At 35.2% G+C, this 19,755-nt stretch overlaps 1 protein-coding gene across 2 annotated transcripts in view; it reads left to right on the top strand.

Moving 5' to 3' along the window:
- LOC136852427 (ankycorbin-like) overlaps positions 1-19,755 on the top strand; it is a 59,545-nt gene that overhangs the window by 2,746 nt on the left and 37,044 nt on the right. For both annotated transcript variants that reach the window (XM_067127054.1, XM_067127053.1), the window contains exon 2: positions 17,092-17,413. In XM_067127054.1, the coding sequence (XP_066983155.1) occupies positions 17,366-17,413 (48 nt within the window). In that variant the 5' untranslated portion in view covers positions 17,092-17,365. The remainder of the gene's footprint in view (positions 1-17,091; positions 17,414-19,755) is intronic.

Raw genomic sequence — 19,755 nt, 5'->3', positions numbered from 1 at the left:
GCTCCTGTGGTATTGGTGACGTCAGGTCATTGTTACTTTGGCAAATGAAAGAAAATCAGAAAATCTGGTTGAATCTGGCTCAGCCCACTTGTTTTCTTCTTCCCCGTAGGGGGTTAGTGCCGCCAAACAGTGCACCTCATGCAGTGCACAGTAGACATTACTTCAGGTTCTTTGCAACGGCCCTTCGGCCCCTAGCGCCAACCCCTTTCATTCCTTTTACGTACCTCCATTCATATTCTCTTTCTTCCATCTTCCTTTCCACCTACTCCTAACAATTGATTCAAAGTACAATTGCGAGGTTTTCCTCCTGTTAGACCTTTCAAACCTTTTTGCTGTCAATTTCCATTTCACCGCTGAATGACCTCGTAGGTCCCAGCGTTTGGCCTTTGGCCTAAACCCTATATTCTATTCTATTCTTTTCTTCTAGGTTTAAGTAACAGGACTTGAATAGGCTGTAAGTAACACGAAAGCAGATTTCTATTTTTATCTATTTTAATATCGTTGTGTTGAGTCTTGTTGCTTTACTTGTACCTGCCGGTCAACGAGCGTTTTATTGCCTGGAGCAAGTGCTTTCAAGATACCTGTATTGATCTGAATGTCAGGGTTCGGTTTCCACGTGCTTGGAAACGATTCTAAATGATTCATCAGGTAAAAAATCACTACTACTCCGACCACAGTGAGAATTACCTGAATAAACTCTCTCTCTCTCTCTCTCTCTCTCTCTCTCTCTCTCTCTCTCTCTCTCTCTCTCTCTGAAACGTAGAATAGAAAGTAAGGAAAATTACTGCTGAACTCATGGGAGTAACTTTATATATTTTTGATTTTCGTGAGAAGCGATCACAATTTGAAACTATTTACTTGAAAGTCAGTGGTTTAGTGGTTTATGTAAAACTAGATACCAGTACATAAAAGTACAAAAAATCTTTGTATAACAAAAATAAACTGACGTTGTTCATCTTGCCTTCATCATAACAAATTACAGAAAGTTTAACGTTTCTAGTTTTTCCTTTTAATGGTTCCCCTTAGAATAGCAATAGCCTCATATCTCAGCATAGCCAGAAATAGCAACGAATATAGCTACGTGATTAGCTTCCTATTTTAGTTCGGAATTTCCCGTTGACGTAAAGTTCTACATCAGAAAGGTCATTTTGTAGATGCTGCCAGTCATCCGTCACTTCTTGTACAGTAACTCTCAGAGATTTAGAACGCTAGAATACTATAAGACATTGGCGAGTGTTTGCCCTTAAACGGAACTGAATAATTAGATGAGGCCTAATTCTAGTGTAAACTAGCTCTAATGGTTTTAGATGAAAGAGAATTTTATATTTATAACACTTCTAGAGAAGTATTTCAGTTTATCTCACTAATGAATTGAAATAAACTTGTGGGCGGACAAATACCGAGAACTGTAGGCTTAATCTGTTTTGTATTTGTTAAATTTTATCACCATTTGAGTCAGCATACGTCTCAGATGGCAAAATAGCTTTACAGAATCTGCAACGAAGGATTTGAAGTGAATTTCAACGTTATATATTGCAATTATAGACAGACATAACATCTTGCATGCATAAATTTTCCCTTTTATGTATTCAGTATTAAAATAATTCTCTGAATATCTTAACCTTCGTCTTAATTTTATCATAGAAGACGGTCTGAAATGTCTGAAAGGCAAAGTCTAAATGTGGTTGAAAGTAGCTGGCTTCAGTCTGGAAAATTACTTGAATTTTTCCTCAGCGATTTTCTATGTTAATAAATTTTGTATCGTCCGATACCTTTTTTTTTTTTTTTTTTTTTTTTTTTTTTACTTTTGATGAGATGCTCTCAATCATTCATACATACATATCTGATGTATCTTTCACCTTGAAAGATACCTGTCGTTACAAGTTGAGAGAGAGAGAGAGAGAGAGAGTCAACTTGGAGCGTGCAGTGTTTACGCGGTAACTATGACAAAGAGTACATTGACTCCTTATTCAGCAAATGGGAACATATTACTCTTATTTCAAAGGGTAATTACTTTGGATATCAAAGCACTAATAGTAACTAGAGAGAGAGAGAGAGAACTTCTTAAGAGCAAACAACACAGGATTATATTGAAAAACGTTTATCTGTATATCTATCTATCTATCTATCTATCTATCTACATATATATAATCTTCTAAGTTTTTAAGTTTAGATTCTGTCTACGAGTAAAATGCTTACGGATATACTGAACGTTTAGAGTGGCTTTTGTTATTTTAAGGTATAAAATCGGTTAACGGTCCATATTGGGGAAGAATTTATATCAAGTGTACTAAACATCTCTCAGTAACATTGCATATCGTGTTGTACTACTCAAGAGAAAGTAGTTCCAGTTTGGTATTGCTTAATTATTTGCGCACTTGCCTATTCATTTCATATTAAAAGCACAAATTTCACAGTGAGATAAAGCAGTGAATTTCATGATGTACGCGGACAGCATTTATATGCAGAATTCATACGCTTCCTCATCATGGCAAGTAAGGAATATCAGCAGCGCCGCGACGAGAAGAGTTGGCGCCAAATTGGAGCCCGCCATTAACGCACGAACTGTCATCGGTCTGAAATTATTGCCCGGTGTATTCAGGAGTGGCATTTCATTTCTGCGTGACTGAGATCTGTTAACTTAGATGCAAATTTATTTTCGCTCAACTTTCTGCTTAAAACACATCGTAAATTCTCGCCTAAAAGTTTTCTCAATGGCGATATACTGTATATTTTAATCAAGATAAGTGCAGCAATGTTAATTTGATCGTGACATTCATATCGTACGTTTCTGAAATAGATCGCTTAGTTAAGCTGACGTCATCTGACCTTGAAATTCAGTTTCTTCATAGGCAAGCCTCTTTCCAGTCTTAAAATATTGCTTGAATATTAATTTTTACCATCAAATAATAATATTTAATCAAATGTATATCACTACCTTTTCATGAATCGAAATATTAGCCGATAACTCTAAATTTGTTTAATAGGCGATAACTTCGATAACTCTTCAAGAATATATTCTTCTTCATCCAAGGAGGGACTAGGAAACCGGGTCACACAAGGAACACTTGACGTTTTCTTAACACTGGATCATGAGACCCCAATTATGGAGGGGGTGGGGAGCGTTGTAATCAGTGGCTTTGCCTTGTTTATAGAGCAAACGCAAGAGTCGAGTTACGGAGACTGTTATTAATATTTGTCCCACTTATGTCAGGGTAAAAGTTGCATGGGAGAGAATCTAATCTTGTTTCTTGCCATTAGGCTACACACTCACGTATGTATGTATATATACAAATATACACACTCATATATGTATATATATATATATAATATATATATATATATATATATATATATATATATATATATATATATATATATATATATATATATATGCGATAAATCATTCAGTTAACAGCCACTGAACCCATTTGACTTTTAGTCTAGTATAGGCCCATAGAAATATGCAAAGCCTTCTACATTTTTTTTGGTTAAGCTTTGTTCACATGATATAAATATAGCTTCAAAAATTCAGAATGTATTAACAGGCCCTGTTTTTATTTTCAGAAAAGAAAACAAGAGAATGACTTGATTTAACAGCAAAGTTCGCATGATATATATATATATACATATACATATATATATATATATATATATATATATATATATATATATATATATATATATATATATATATATATAACAGGGCTACCTTGCATTTCAGTCTTAAGTCAAAGATCGACGCAAAAAAACCAAGCACCATCAACGTTCATTGACTGACGTGCATGTTTTATTAAATTCATTGTCTGCAGAGCATCCGCAATCTTTAGATTTAATTTAAGACCCGCTGCTATTTTTCTGTGTTGGGGGATGGTGGTGGGGGGGAGGAGGAAGGAGGCTTTCTATCACCAACAGCATATCGAGTACCTCTTAGAAATAATTTATCTGGAAAAGTATGACGTTTCGTATAGCATCCCGGAGAGAGAGAGAGAGAAAATCGATCGAATTCGGGGACGTCATTAGTGCTTTGTCATGGGCCTCCAAAGTAGACTTCACCGGACTAGGGCAAAGCAGCATAGCATCTGTCACCAGTCGTGTCTCTGGGTGAGGTTTGACTGGGCAAGATTTTTTCTGCGCAACCCTTTTCTCTTACCCTTTGGCTAAAACTAGGAGAACAGCCTTAAGATATTGTCATATCTGGTCTGTGTCTGTTATGATGTAGCCTTCGAAGCTTAAGACATTTTCTTTCCTCGCTTTTCGATATTGGCTCTAATAAACTTTTTAAGAGGCCTTTCTCTCTTTAATTTGCATTTTTTTTGTCCGTTTTTGGTTTTGTATTAATTATGAAGTTTTCAGTCATTCGTTTGGGTAGAACGGTTTTATTGTTGTATATACATATGCATATACTGTATATGCATTATATATATACAGTATATATATATATATATATATATATATATATATATATATATATATATATATATATATATATATATATATATATATATATATGAATTTTTCACTCATACACGTGTGACTTATATACAGAAATATTAAACGACAGATATAAAACCAAGGTAATGTTTATACGATATCGAAAGGTATTTTCGAGGCTATATATTATTTATATGTATATATATACACGTGTGTATGTTATGTATGTATATATATATAAATATATATATAAATAGATAGATGTCTATATGTACATATAAACACATTCGTTTAGGTGCCACGATGCCCAATGCCAGAGGTGTTTTATTCCCTACACCACTAGACTGCAGTCTGATGGCTACATTCCCAATACCCTTGCAAGCACCCACCCTGTTTTATCGCTTGCAAATCGGAGGAGGGGAAAGGCCGGGTGGGAGGGGAGTTGTTTCAAGAAATTTTAAATTCCATCTCCAGGTCTAAATTTGTCGAAGGAATGAAGTGGTATGCCCTTGGCCTCGTCTCAAAGTGAGTAACACCTTCACCCCTCCCTCACTAAATTTTTCTTACTCTGGAGTAGACTGGAACTTTGGGGACTGCGAGTAGTGTCCCAGTGATTGATATTCATACATAACTAGGGAAGCTGCTGTTTGGGAGAAGTGAGTATATAATCTGGACTTCAATATCCCCCGTAGGGTGGTGGTAGTGCCGTCAGTGCACCTCAGGCGGTGCACTGTAGGCATTACTTAAGGTTCTTTGCAGCGTTCCTTCGACCCCTACCTGCAACCCCCTTTCATTCCTTTTACTGTACCTCCGTTCATATTCTCTTTCTTTCGTCTTGCTCTCCACCCTCTTCTAACAATGGATTCATAGTGCAACTGCTTTGAGGTATTCCTCCCGTTACACCTTTCAAACCTTCTTACTGTCAATTTCCTTTTCCGCGCTGAATGACCTCATGGGTTCCAGCACTTGGCCTTTGGCCTAAATTCTATTCTGTTCTATTCTAGGCTTCAGTATCTTCTTTCTACTGGTACATTTTTCTGCATTGTGATATTTCGTTTTCGTGACAAATCACCATTAACTTTTATATTATAGTTTAATTTTGTTTTGATATTAACAGGCATTAAAGAAAAACGAATAGCGATTTAGACCTGCAAATTGAAAGAAGAATTGCATTGCAATGCAGTGATTGCGTTAGCTTTATTGTGAGTTTGAAAAATGATGCTTAGATTTACGTGAATAAGTTTAGAAAATAAAATGGGGTCTAGAGCAATCCTTAAAAGGACGAGAAGCAATTCAGTAGGCTTCACAAAGGAAAATTTAAATAGCTCATTCGTTTTCCAGCTGACAGTGAAGACCATAGCATTTTGTTAAGAGTGTAGAAGTGGAAAATTCCCAAGAGCGGCGTTATTTTCACTTGGTAAATGCTTGAAGATTTTATTTCTCGTTTTATAAACACTTTTTCACTTCTTGAGTTAGAATGTTCTCTTTAAGGCGTAATATATTCCTTTGTGATTATTTAATTTGTTGCATTCTTGTTCATTTATTCATTGAACGTATTCATTCTACCGCAAAATTCGCCCTCACTGATGACTAAAATGAAAACGAAAAGATAGATGTTGATCTTGTGGTAAAAAAAAAAAAACTGGTGAATAGTTTCAAATGGAACGTAAAAAGTTTGTTTTAAACTCCCCAACAAAATCTGAAAGAATTTGAGTCGCTACTGAATTTCTTTCAGAGCTTCCAAGAAATTTGTTCAGCTTTGCATTATTTTCCTTATAATCTGAGTAACAATTGAGATCACAGCGTCCTCCCCTAAAACAAATGACTGCAAATTTTTGAGAAATCCTTTTGAAATATGCAGAACCAATTCCGTCCCCTGAAGATTTTCGGAAATCTGCCTCTTCGTATCATTTATCGATCACAAGATTCATACCAGAATCAGCTTGTAGTTTTGTAATCCCTCTTAAGATATTTGTGTTAAGTTAGATTTTTACTAGAAGTTTGTAATTTATTGGGAATGTAATTCTACAGTTAGTAACATTAGTGTTTGTAATTCAGTATTATATTAGAAGGTTATATAATCTGCGCTTATGACCAAAATAACTGTGACACCTTTTACAACACCAGATCACCCCATGCCTCCTTCTTCGAATTGAGGCTGACGTGTTTTTATACGGGTGACCTTTGCTAAACATTCCTGTAGGAGGTTGAAATGTCACTGAAAGGTGTCCTTCGCTCCTTCAGGTTATGTATCAGTCGTCAAAGGCCTTGCGGCAGGATGCGCTGTCTAGATTTGTCTAGGAATGTCTAGAGAAGAGTAAAAATAACTTTAGATTTCAAATACTCGTCTCGTAGGGGACTGAGCGTCTTTGTCAAGCATGCAGTATTATTATTATTATTATTATTATTGTTATTATTATTATTATTATTATTATTATTATTATTATTATTATTATTATTATTATTATTATTATTATTATTATTACATAAAGACAGTTGTGAAAGGAAAACTGAAATATCTCTATGTTTATTTTTGTCAAGAACATAGATAAGGTTCGATCAGTATATCTGCTCCTGTAGCTGATGACAGCTTCACCTCTCTCTCTCTCTCTCTCTCTCTCTCTCTCTCTCTCTCTCTCTCTCTCTCTCTCTCTCTCTCTCTCTCTCTCTCTCTCTCTCTCTCTCTCTCTCTCACACACACACACGTATCCATATATCCAAACACAATAAACACAGAATATCTAGGCTTACTCCCATCTGCTCACGATAAACACACACAAAATAATTCTGTAAAAAGCAGCAGAATGGATCACTTTTCAGGAGATTAGTCGGATCGTCACCACGAAAATTATTTTTAGTCATGGGTCAATGTTCATTTGTATGCACGTCTGTCCTTCCCTTTCTAAAATCGTTGATTTTTTTTCTCTGTTCATCTGACCTAATCGATGGAGAAACGACAGAACACACTCTCCCACCTTTCCTGAGGTTCCTTTGGGGTAGCCCGGCTGTGACGGATTAACGTGGTTTCTTTGGCGTCAGATCCGAAGATGGCGAGAAGAAGAATCCGTGTTCCACAGACGTCGGTTGGGCGTGACGATAGGTGGGCTAGTCGTGGGCGTGACGAAGATTAATCACGAAAACCTTTGGGGTCTTGGTTAGGTGATGTGGCCGTTTTATGTCGACCAGTTTATCGGATGTTTACTCGCTTCTTTGTTCTTTTGTTTATTTGATTTCAATGTTTTTTGTTACTAAAATATCGTATGAAACCCCTTTGATAATTGTTAACATTGTTTATGTAGCTTTGGCTATGTTTCATTCATAGACTGGGGTGAATGTAAAAATATTTATTTTCTTACCACTAAGGACTTTTGAAAATAATTTTTTTTGTACAGCAATATTGTTATGAGAATTTTTTCGTTGAATCTATTGTAAAATATTGAAATGTCAATTAAATCAGATTTCAGTTATCCAAGTTTTGTTTTTATCAGAAGTTTCATTTTAAAGGAGTTAAGAAATAAAGTTGATCCTATTGCATATTCATAGAAATGCAGCTCGTTTTATAATTTTATAATCTCTCTCTCTCTCTCTCTCTCTCTCTCTCTCTCTCTCTCTCTCTCTCTCTCTCTCTCTCTCTCTCTCTCTCTCTCTCTCAAACTAACTTATGAATGAGGCGATCTATTTCCAAACCCTCGACTTACACAAAGAATTTGTTACCAGTCAGTCTCAGGCTCTGGGCTGGAAATGTCTTCGTGACATTTAGGCTGATCCATACGTCATATCCCTCTCGGCTAAATATACACTCTCTCCTATTTCCGCGCCGAAATGTCATAAAAATGCAGAAATGCTGAACAGACTTGGCCACAGGAGATTAGAGCATTTGGGAAAAGTTCAAGAACGGGAAAAGATACCCCCCTGTATGGGGTTAGTGCCGTACCTGCACATCAAGCACTTTCATTCTTTTTACTGTACCTCCGTTCGTATTCTCTTTCTTTCATCTTCCTTTCCTTGATTTCCTCCTGTTACACCTTTCAAATCTTGTTTGCTCTCAGTTTCCCTGTCAGCGCTGAAGGACCTCTTAGGTCCCGGAGCTTGGTCCTTGGCCTAAATTTTTATATTACGTTTTGTATTACAAAAGGATACCGAAGGGAAGTATAAAATAATGATGGCTAGTTAGATTTATTTTTAGACGAGAGCGGTGGCCACCCACAAGTTGACCCAGCCGTGGATGGGTGTAGCATCCTCATCCCCAGAAATATGCTGAGAACCAGAAAGCTCTACCCTTCTGGCACGACTCAGTCTAACTGGGAAAAAAGAAATAGTTTGTGTGTCTGTGTGTATGTGTTTGTGTTTGTATAAAGGAAACTCTACAGCATAATAACAAGTAGAAGTTCAGCATTAATAATATACTGTGGGTAATCGAGAAGTAGACTTTAAATATATTATTAAAAAATATAATTGTTTTTGTATACCAAAATTGTTTTCTTAATCATCCAGAATTCGGATGAGGCAATATTTTTCATTCCCTAACTTTTAACTCTTTCTGTCCTACCATAATATAGCTGTGTATTTAATTTACCATCTTTATTTATTTTTCTGTGCCAAATATATTGTAAGTCTTTAAAAAAATGTTAAAATGACATTTCCATATTTTATTGTTTTTATTTGGAAACAAATCTGCTCCAATAATTCCCTAAGGTGCATTTTTTATAAGTCAACTATTTTTTATACGTAACCCTTTCTCTTACCGTTTGGCTAAAACTAGGAGAACAGACTTAATATATTGTCACATCTGGTCTGTAACTGTTATTCTGTAGCTTTCGAACCTTGACATTTTCTTTCCTCGCTTTTCGATATTGGCTCTAATAAACGTTTTAAGAGGTCTTCTGCCTTCTATAGTATTTCTACCATTAATATTTTCAGCCTTTATTATTGTGGCCTTTCAGCTGAAAAGTGTGTCAGGCTTAAGTGACATACTTTTTGATTCTGGGTTTGCCGAATAACCTTTTCAAACCTATTTCACTAGACCTAGACCTTCAAATATCATCCCCTTTATCGCTGGCCTATTTTCTCTCTCTCTCTCTCTCTCTCTCTCTCTCTCTCTCTCTCTCTCTCTCTCTCTCTCTCTCTCTCTCTCTCTCTCTCTCTCTCTCTCTCTATATATATATATATATATATATATATATATATATATATATATATATATATATATATATATATATATATATCATATATATATAATATATACATACACACATATATATATATGTGTGTGTAATATATATGTACACATATATATGTATATATGTATACGTGTATGTACATATACATATATATGTGTGTGTATAAACATTACACCCACACACACACACACACACACACACACACATATATATATATATATATATATATATATATATATATATATATAGAGAGAGAGAGAGAGAGAGAGAGAGAGAGAGAGAGAGAGAGAGAGAGAGAGAGAGAGAGAGAGAGAGAGGATATTCATTGATAATCCACATAGTAGCAGTGACATTTTTGAGGAGAGAGAGAGAGAGACGGAATTGGGCATTTCTAAACCTGACAAATGTAGTTCATGACATTTCATCCTATGAATTATAACGCTGCCAATGCCTGTAGCAGCTATGCATTTCCTTCTCGACCTACTTTTCATTTATTGCTCTCCCGTCGTCTTACTGTCAGTCAGAGGAAAAAGGTCGAAAGTTTTATTTCAAAAAAATCCGAAATACCTTCGGTTATCGACTTTACGTATAACAGTTTTTAACGCTTTTTAATTACCGTTTTGAGAAAGGGTCAGTCATACGTGAATCTCTGTTCTGAGAAATCACTTTAATCGTTTCTTTTCGAGGGCGTGATTCATCTTTCCCTGAGATTCCAGGAACCAGGGGAATTCCAATACGTTCGTATTGCATTTTTCTTTGCTCGGCTTGTCTTGTGAGTCATCGTACACTCGAGAACCGGCATCGACTTCGTACATTCACTTAGAATTCTTGTTTATTGGTTAGCTTTTGTTTACATTCAATATTTCATTTTTCTGAGTTTTATGTATATGTTGATAAAAGTCTGGGATATGGATCCATATGTGATTTGATCCTCAAATATAAATATATATATGTGTGTGTGTGTCTGATACAGCGATACATACGTGATTTGCTCGTCATGTATGATTTATATATATATATATATATATATATATATATATATATATATATATATATATATATATATATATATATATACTATATGTATTATCTTAGACGGCAATATGAATCAGACCCTCCTCACCCCTAAATGCAGCGCGTTAGGCACCTCATGAATGTCAATAATGTCTCCTCCTCACCTGAGAATAACCTTTTCGGCTATTCCATATTTTAAATGCATAGGTAAGCAGGAAAGGGTGCATAGAAAGTCTGCTTCTAACCGGTTCGAGATCAAAAAGAGAGTGAGGAGAGTCTTCTATTAGAGTTAGTGAAATATAGGTTGTTTTACCGTAGAGTTTCTTAACTTTTTTTTTTTTTTTTATGGGAAGACAAATTGGATATGGTCAGCTTTCATGAAGCATTTGAATCTTGTCCGGCGCCGAAGAATTCGAGGAAGAAGTTCTCTCTCTCTCTCTCTCTCTCTCTCTCTCTCTCTTTGGAGGTATGTGCTTGCAATGCACTGTATGCCCCCTTACACATTGTGCATATGTATATAAATGTAGATATATATATACATACATACTTACGAGTACAATTTATGAGTATACAATACAGCGTTTATGTCCGCTTAACAGTATACGTGTATTAAGTGACAGTTGGGTTGTTTTCCAAACGCCAGATTCTTAGGGGGTAACTAGTTAAATTTATATATATACTCGTGTATATATATATATATATATATATATATATATATATACGTGTGTGTGTGTGCAGAGAGAGAGAGAGAGATTAAAATGTTAACTATAGTTTAGGCTGAATGTTATACTTAACCTATCGTGACTCAGCAGTAACTTACCTTGTGAATACTCCAACTGCCACAGTCAAGCATAAACATAGTGTTCGCTTCCTCAGAAGTTTTCCATAAATTTACGAAAAGAAAATAAAGAAGAAAACTCATCTGCAGTGCGTCATGCTCACGTATACCAGGCCTTCATATCTTTCCTACACGCACTCTGGTGCTTCCTTGCTTCCGCTGCCATTTTGGATTTTGCTTTTTCTTATTTTTTGGTATTTTTAATGCCTTTCCACCTTATAAGTTTTGACTTGCTTTATAAGTTTTGATCTGCCCTTAATTTAGACAATTTTTTTCGGTATAGGATAAAGGAGGGCATTCTTTGCCAAATGGTTTGAAGATTGTGGAATGGAATATAGAGTTTAGGCCACAGGCCAAGCGCTGGGACCTATGATGTCATTCAGCGCTGAAAGGAAAACTGGGCGCAGAAAGGTTTGAAAGGTACAACAGGAGGAAAAACCAGTTGCACAAAACAATTGCCAATGGTGGCCAGCAAGATGAAGAAAGGATGGGGGTACAGCAAAAGGAATGAGAGGAGTTGCAGCTAGGGGCCGAAGGCACGCTGCCAAGAACCTTTAGTAATACCTACAGTGCACCACATGAGGTGCACTGACTGCACTAAACCCCCTCTGGAGTACAAAAATCGTATGATAAAGTTCCTTGGGATAAGGCTCGCTTCATACCCTTTTTCCTATTCTCTACTCAGAACTGTCTTCTGACTATCAGGTACATAATTCACCGAGGTCAATAATGGCACAGTGGGTTTAGCCATACGTACACGAATGTTTATGCTCGATTAGGATACGAAACTGGGACCAATCGCTGGTGGGTTGAATGCCCTATCCACTGGACCACGAGTGCCTAATTTATTTTAGCAATAGTCTTTCACTTTAGACCTTTTATGATTATCTCTTATTTACTCAGTAAACAGTTATAGATATTTTGACGAACGAGAAAACATTTATACGTTAATCCTTATTATTATTATTATTATTATTATTATTATTATTATTATTATTATTATTATTATTATTATTATTATTATTATTATTATTATTTGAACTTTCTTATCTATCGTAAGCGAATTACTTAATATTTTCAAGAAATACGTAATCAGGAGCTTTCTGTCAATTTTTGCTATCCTTTTCTATTATTTTCTGCTCTTTCTTAACACGAGTTTTACCCCCGAATGATTTCATTATTATCTAGAACGAGCGATAAATCACTGTAGTCAGAAAATCAGTGGATTTTTTTATGGCATTTCATCCAGATTTATTCCCTTCATGACGGGGTTAATGATAATGAAGGTCTGAGAGAGAGAGAGAGAGAGAGAGAGTTGCCAGATAGTTAACATTTCTTGGTGGTTGTTAAGATCTTTATGTAAGTATTGATGATAGGTAAAATAAATGATGATGAGAAATTCGAATAATCTCGATTCTGTTCATAGGAGTTCAGGACTTGGTTTTGTTTTATATCAAAGCTGCTTTGTATACATTTTTTGAATGTTTAACTCTAAAGAGTCTGAGCTGGACAATATATATTCTTATCAGCATGAACTAAACAGCAGATTGACTCACCGATGAGATCAAATCTAGAATAGTATGATCCGGGACCTAATTTTTCACGTTTTGATATCAGCCATAATAGTAGAATCTAGATTGGTATTTTGGAAAGACCAGTATGTCTAGATAATATATTGCCATGATATCCTGTCTAGTGAGATAGCTTAATTACAATTAAAAACCATTATTTTTCAAACACCCCTCTAAGAACATTAATGAAAATTACAAAAGTACCATAGAACCTATGAAAATGCTAATCTGATAGGGCTGTCATGCTGAAACATACTGCCATGGAGACAGTAAATAATGCAATGACTGTTAAACATGTCGTAAACAAAGGTTGGAAACTTATCGAACACACATCACAAACAGGTTGGATACAAGTCAGCAACTCTTTGGTAGTCCTAATCTGTGCTTCATGCGATTATCCAACATTTGCCAAAGATTCGTTCTCCATTAACAGTCGATGACTTGTTTTTCAACTTGATTGTGATATATTGCCGACATGATGATGTCATGTTTGTAATTTCTTGCCGATGTGTTGATGACATGTTTGTGATATATTGCTGACGCGTTGACATGTTTGTGATATGTTGCAATGTGTTGATGACATGTTCGGGATATGTTGTCTGACGCGTTGACATGTTTGTGATATGTTGCCGACGTGTTGATGACATGTTCAGGATATGTTGCTGATGCGTTGACATGTTTGTGATATGTTGCAATGTGTTGATGACATGTTCAGGATATGTTGCTGACGTGTTGACATGTTTGTGATATGTTGCAATGTGTTGATGACATGTTTGGGATATGTTGCTGACGCGTTGATATGTTTGCGATATGTTGCCGACGTGTTGATGACATCTTTGTGGATATGTTTTCAATGTGTTGATGACGTTTTACTGTAGTGTGGACGTACAATTGTGAGCAATGCAGACTTTGCCTTTTTTGGTGTTGAATGCAACACCGCGCTTTCAGACTTAATCCCCGTGAAATTCAGAATTTGTTGGGAGATTAGCTGATGCCAGTTCTCGTGTCCATTTTAACACGATAATTTGATAATCATTACAGCAGAAAATTCAAGGACGAATGTTTATTTCCAAACCAGGAAGGTTTGATTCTTCCCCTTTGCATGTTTGGGCAAACATGCATGAAGAAGCCTTTTTGTTGTTTGGGACGCGTGTTTGACACATGTGGCGTCAGGTGATTTCTTTGTTACCGAACTCCCCATGAAATTTTACCCCAACATATTCCTGGTTGCTTCAGTCTGCTTCTGCGTGTGCGCTGTATTTGCATATGCAGTGCAAATCGTTTTTTGAATTTTGCTTTTTGATGTACACGCAATAGATTTTCACAATAATAAGTCTATAGAATCTTTTTTTTTGTTAAGTATGGCGTTATTTGTAGATTTTTATCTTTTTTTTCTTGCTAAAAGTATGGCCTTATTTGTAGATTTTTCTGACTTAATCTGATATTCATAGCTTTTCTTCTGCATTTTTTGAATGCTTGATTCTTGTGTTTGTTTTCACTCCCATATTCACCTATCAGCAGCTCTATTTTGCATATTTTACATATTTTTTTAAAGTTAATGTTTTTAATATTCATTGTTCACTGTGCCACGCATTAGGGTTCTGTTCTCTGAAAAACGAAGAACGTGTGCAAAGATATTTTTTTTATGCAACCTAGGCTATACATTCTTCTCCTTTCATTTTCAACTCGCCGACTCGATTTTCTTTTGTCTTTTCCCTCCATTCTTTAACCGGTCGATCAACGCAGCCTTCAGCTACGACAGTCCTCCATTTCAAACGAGGAGCGTGTCTGGCGGCAACAATTGGCACCCCTGAGAGACCTCCCCAGTGATTGATGGTGTCCTGAGAAATCATTGAACATCAGTGTAGCCAAAGCCAGGAATTTTCTTCCAAAAACTACGCGATTTCTCTTCTAAATTCTTGCGTTTCTTTTCGTATATATACGCACCTTTTGCATGCGTTCCTTTCAGAATGGAAAATGTCCCAGTAGCTACGTCATTCCTGTATGAAATATCGCTGTTTTCTTTAAAGTACGCACACTCCAGCCAAGAGGTTTATGACTCTGTGGAATGTTAATGGGCTAGGGAACACTCCAAGGCTTGATTTGGAGGGGACTTTGATTTCGTGATATGGCAACACTGCGGTAAACTCTTGATTGAGCCTCATTAAAGTAGTTAGAGGAATGTGAGGGCAAGGTTGACCAGGCCATTAGTGGAGAACACTCTTATGAAGTGGGGGATGTATTCGCAGAATATGCCGGGAAATGTATGACCATTAAAGATAACGACGGAGTGTAAGAGATGGGTTAGAATTAGTCTTTTCTTAGATTTTATTCTTGGCAAGCAAGACCAAAGGATTCCAGAATAAGAAGGGTCAAGAGAGACTAGACTAAAATTACAGTGTAAGTGGGATATTGACCTTAATAAGGATTTTGAAATATTTGAGAGAAATGTAGAAATATGAATACTGAATGTTCAATGAAACCGGTTATTTATTGCTTCTTCGTAATGAGTATAAACCCTGATGAATTTTAGTCAGTATGGAGAGGAACTCTGAAAATAACATGTAAAAGAACATTGTTGATAACTCACGACAATAACAGTACTATCATATTCATTAATATTATTATTAATGTTATTAATTAAAAAATACCCATAACAACACGAGTCTTGAAATGGAGAAACAAATCCACAGTTATGTATGGGTAAAATTATATTTCAACAAAATAATTCTCTACAGAGAGCTTTCGGGAATCTGTTCGATTCCTCCTTTTGAAAAGGGAATCGGACAGATTCCCGAAAGCTCTCGTAAAGATTTATTTTTTTAATATTTTTACCCACACATTACTGTGGATTTGTTTCTCCATTATATTATTATTATTATTATTATTATTATTATTATTATTATTATTATTATTATTATTATTATTATTATTATTATTATTTTTTTTTTTTTTTTTTTTGGTCTATCACAGTCATCCTATTTGACTGGGTAGTATTTATAGCGTGAGGTTCCGGGTTGCATCCTGCAGAAGAGTGTGCTACTAGAAACAGTGCACATAGTAGGAAAAAAAAATTATTATTATTATTATTATTATTATTATTATTATTATTATTATTATTATTATTATTATTATTATTATTATTACTGGACCTGCATTGCAAACTAGTATTATCTGCTACCTTTAGAAAAGAGGCAAAGTGCGAGGAGATTTGGCCAAAATGTTTAATGCGAGCTTTGCTCTGAATTTAAATGTTGTGTCGTTTTGTATTTGAATGGACGGAAAGTAAACATAAACACACACACACTCATATATATATATATATATATATATATATATATATATATATATATATATATACATATACATATACATATATATACATATATATATATATATATATATATATATATATATATATATATATATATATATATATATATATATATATATATATTATATGTATGTTGTGTGTATGTGTACAAATTATAGCGTCCTCATGGAAAATTACTAGATATAATTTCGATAAATTTACCCGCATTGCAAACAGCTTTCAAGGTACGATATTAAAAAGGAAGCTTTACATTGTTAAACTCGTCCCAGCTAACGCACAATACTTCACTTAATTGCCAGATGACCTTGAGCGTATGTACACTTCGTTCATTTAGAAAATGAGCGTTCCCCGAATCGTACATCTTTTGATTAAATGAGTAGCCTACATTCCTTTACCATGAATTCGTCATCAGTCTTTTTCGTATGATGATTGTGTTCAATATTGTGAAAAGTGGGACTTGATTTACACTTATCCTTTTTATATTTCAGGGTTTAGCTTTACAGTGCTTTTATGTTAATGCTCCAGGACATGATTTATGAGTATAATGGTATCCATGTTTACAACATTGTCTCGTGGGTAAACCTATTAATTTTCTTCCGTGCGCGAAGTGATTTTCCTTAGAGACATAAATCCTTTTTTTATTAATGGAAAATTAAGCGACCATTACGTCATTTTGTGAGTGCATCCATAATTCATACCTATTTTTATTTTTTATTTCAGAAGGGAATCGCTAATGAAGCAATCATATGGATTATTTAGTCAAGTGATGGTGAATGTTACGACAACCTTCAACATGTGAAGTGACGAGTTCGGCTGACGTCATGTTGGAAATGATCATGAAAGGAAAAACAACTTGCTCGATGTAATTAATGTAATGCAACACATAATCATTCCTCAAGCGATTGTTCTTTTACTCAAAACGACGTGAAGAAACGGACAGAAGGGAAAGGACGTCAAAAATAGTAAGTTTACGAAGCCGAAGTCAACCGTCGTCATGGGGTGCGGACTCAGTTCGGAGGCCGCCGCTGGTGTCTCTATTCCGGTGAGTTGGGGAAGAGTCTCATTTCATTAGTACTAGTGTTTCGAGTTTTCTTTACATTCATAAACTTCAATCAATATATAACTAATTCCCTTTTCAGTATATAGAAACTAACTATTTATTTGCTGATATTAATGATGTAGAGTTGTTGTTATGTATTTCTCAACCTTTTCTGTTCATTATGGTACTAAAATATTTACCACTCTTTCGCTCTCTCATTTAGACTATATTCGCTGTCTGACCGTCATTTTTCAAAAGCCAGTACAGAATGCATTGTATCATTTATTATCCGCACGGTCGATATCACCTTCAGGTCCAGGTAACAAATGATGATTAATGTATATGTCATTTTGCATAGTCAGCGAATGTTATTTACATAGTTATGGAGAGACGCCTCCTGAGAGTAAACTGGCTGTTCACTCAGTGAACATCGATGGTACCATGTGGTTTATAGTATCTCATAATTTTGTATGTTAAAATTTGATGTAATTGAGTCAAACGTGACTTTTGATCATTTTCTTCAACTTTTTTAAGTTTTGACATTCAAAATATTTATTGTTTAACGATTTTTTAATATTTTATTTTTTTTTTAACATTACTGTCTACATTTAAATGTTACTGTCTATATGTTTGGAGGGTCCGTAAATCATTCTTTTTTAATAATTTTTTTAATATTTGGCGAATGTCAGTTATTATAAAAGGCTATATTTTTACCACAGCATAGCAAAAATGAAAGATAAAAAAGAACTTTAGATTATCGCAAAAATGCCTACATTATTATGTGGCGATTCGTGTATAGTTTATTTTCATCATATTTTCATTACATTTTCTTTTTTTTCTGTTACACTTTCTAGAACAGTTTCATTCCTTATACTTAAGGACAAGCCTGGATTCATTTTGTCGATATTTTATATCCCCTGTGTCTATGCCGTTTTCGTGCTTAAAAAGGCGTCAATAACCTATACGTAACGCCAGTTTTAGTAGCCATAAATCAATCAATCAATCGTGCTTAAAATCAACTCCGGAGGCATGCAGTTCTCTCTCTTCTTCTTCTTCTTCTTCTTCTTCTTCTTCTTCATAACTTAAATCTAGCAAAGTGGAGACCGTAATATTTATAGATATATAACAATGATTGCGAAAATCGCAGTAAACCTAAAATAATGAATATGACGATAAATTAATCATTATTCTGCCTTCCTCATCCACTGGAGGTCATATAAATAACCGTTATGTGTTTATTTGTAAATTTATTCTTTCATCCCGTGTTAAAGTTCTTCGACAGGATTAGTGTTTTCATTCTGAAGCTGATGATCCTATCCACCTCAGATCTGGAAAGTTAAACAGTCTCGTGGAGTTTATTTTTCAAACAAAAATTATAAAGTATTTCAGAACATTGGTCCAGGAACTGACAGGTACAAGATTAGTTAAGGGAACAGTTTGCTATGTCGATTTAAACCTGTGACGATTACTGCGGGATCTTGACTACATGTCGAAACAAATATGATCTTCTTCTTTGCTTTTTGCTGAAGGAATCTAAGACCGAGTTGCCTATATTGTAAACACGAAAGATTATATACCATAAATTTAACAATCACGAAATGACAGACTAAAAGTGGAGCAACGCTGCGATATCTAACAAGCGAATAATACTGTATTCGCGGAATATGAGGAAGTCTCTTATGAAAAAGGAGAACATCCCTTCTCGCATGCCTGGGAGTCACTGACACCATTTCACAAGACCACCCCATTGCCGTGTCTCAGTTTTGCTGTTATGTTTTCCCCACCTTATAAGCATTATTTGTATTTCAATAACGGTCGATTTTTATAGAAAAAAACGTGTACATACAAGTGTTCGTTTTGTAACTGAATATAAATAATCCGAGTTGTAATCCACCTTGTTCCGCTTTATCTGGAATAGGCTCGTGAGTCTAGGTATGCCCGTACCAGCTAGACCTAAGTGCCTCGTTTATGCTGTTATGTTTTGTTTACCGCGTTCCTACCGTTAATTTCAAACTCTGCATACAAAGCCTGACATATATAAACCTTCATAATCATCTTATTTCGTTTGCAGTTAGAGTAGTTTGTTAGATTTAGCATTAAAATGCATTTCGGCGGAAGACGAAGCCAGCCTAGACAGCGGAGGAGTTACGGGATGCGTGCGTGTTCGCGGCGCATTGAAAACCGGTTTCATCCCGTCGTAAATCCGGGCGTTTGCGTGATTATTATTTTTCCGCTGTGAAAATTTAATCCGTCTGTGATGTGGTGGATGTGGTTCGTCCCTGTAATGGACGTGTGTATATATATATATATATATATATATATATATATATATATATATATATATA

The sequence above is a fragment of the Macrobrachium rosenbergii genome, chromosome 25 (genome assembly GCF_040412425.1).
Source record: "Macrobrachium rosenbergii isolate ZJJX-2024 chromosome 25, ASM4041242v1, whole genome shotgun sequence".
NCBI lineage: Eukaryota > Metazoa > Arthropoda > Malacostraca > Decapoda > Palaemonidae > Macrobrachium > Macrobrachium rosenbergii.
This window is presented reverse-complemented; position numbering and strand designations above follow the sequence as displayed.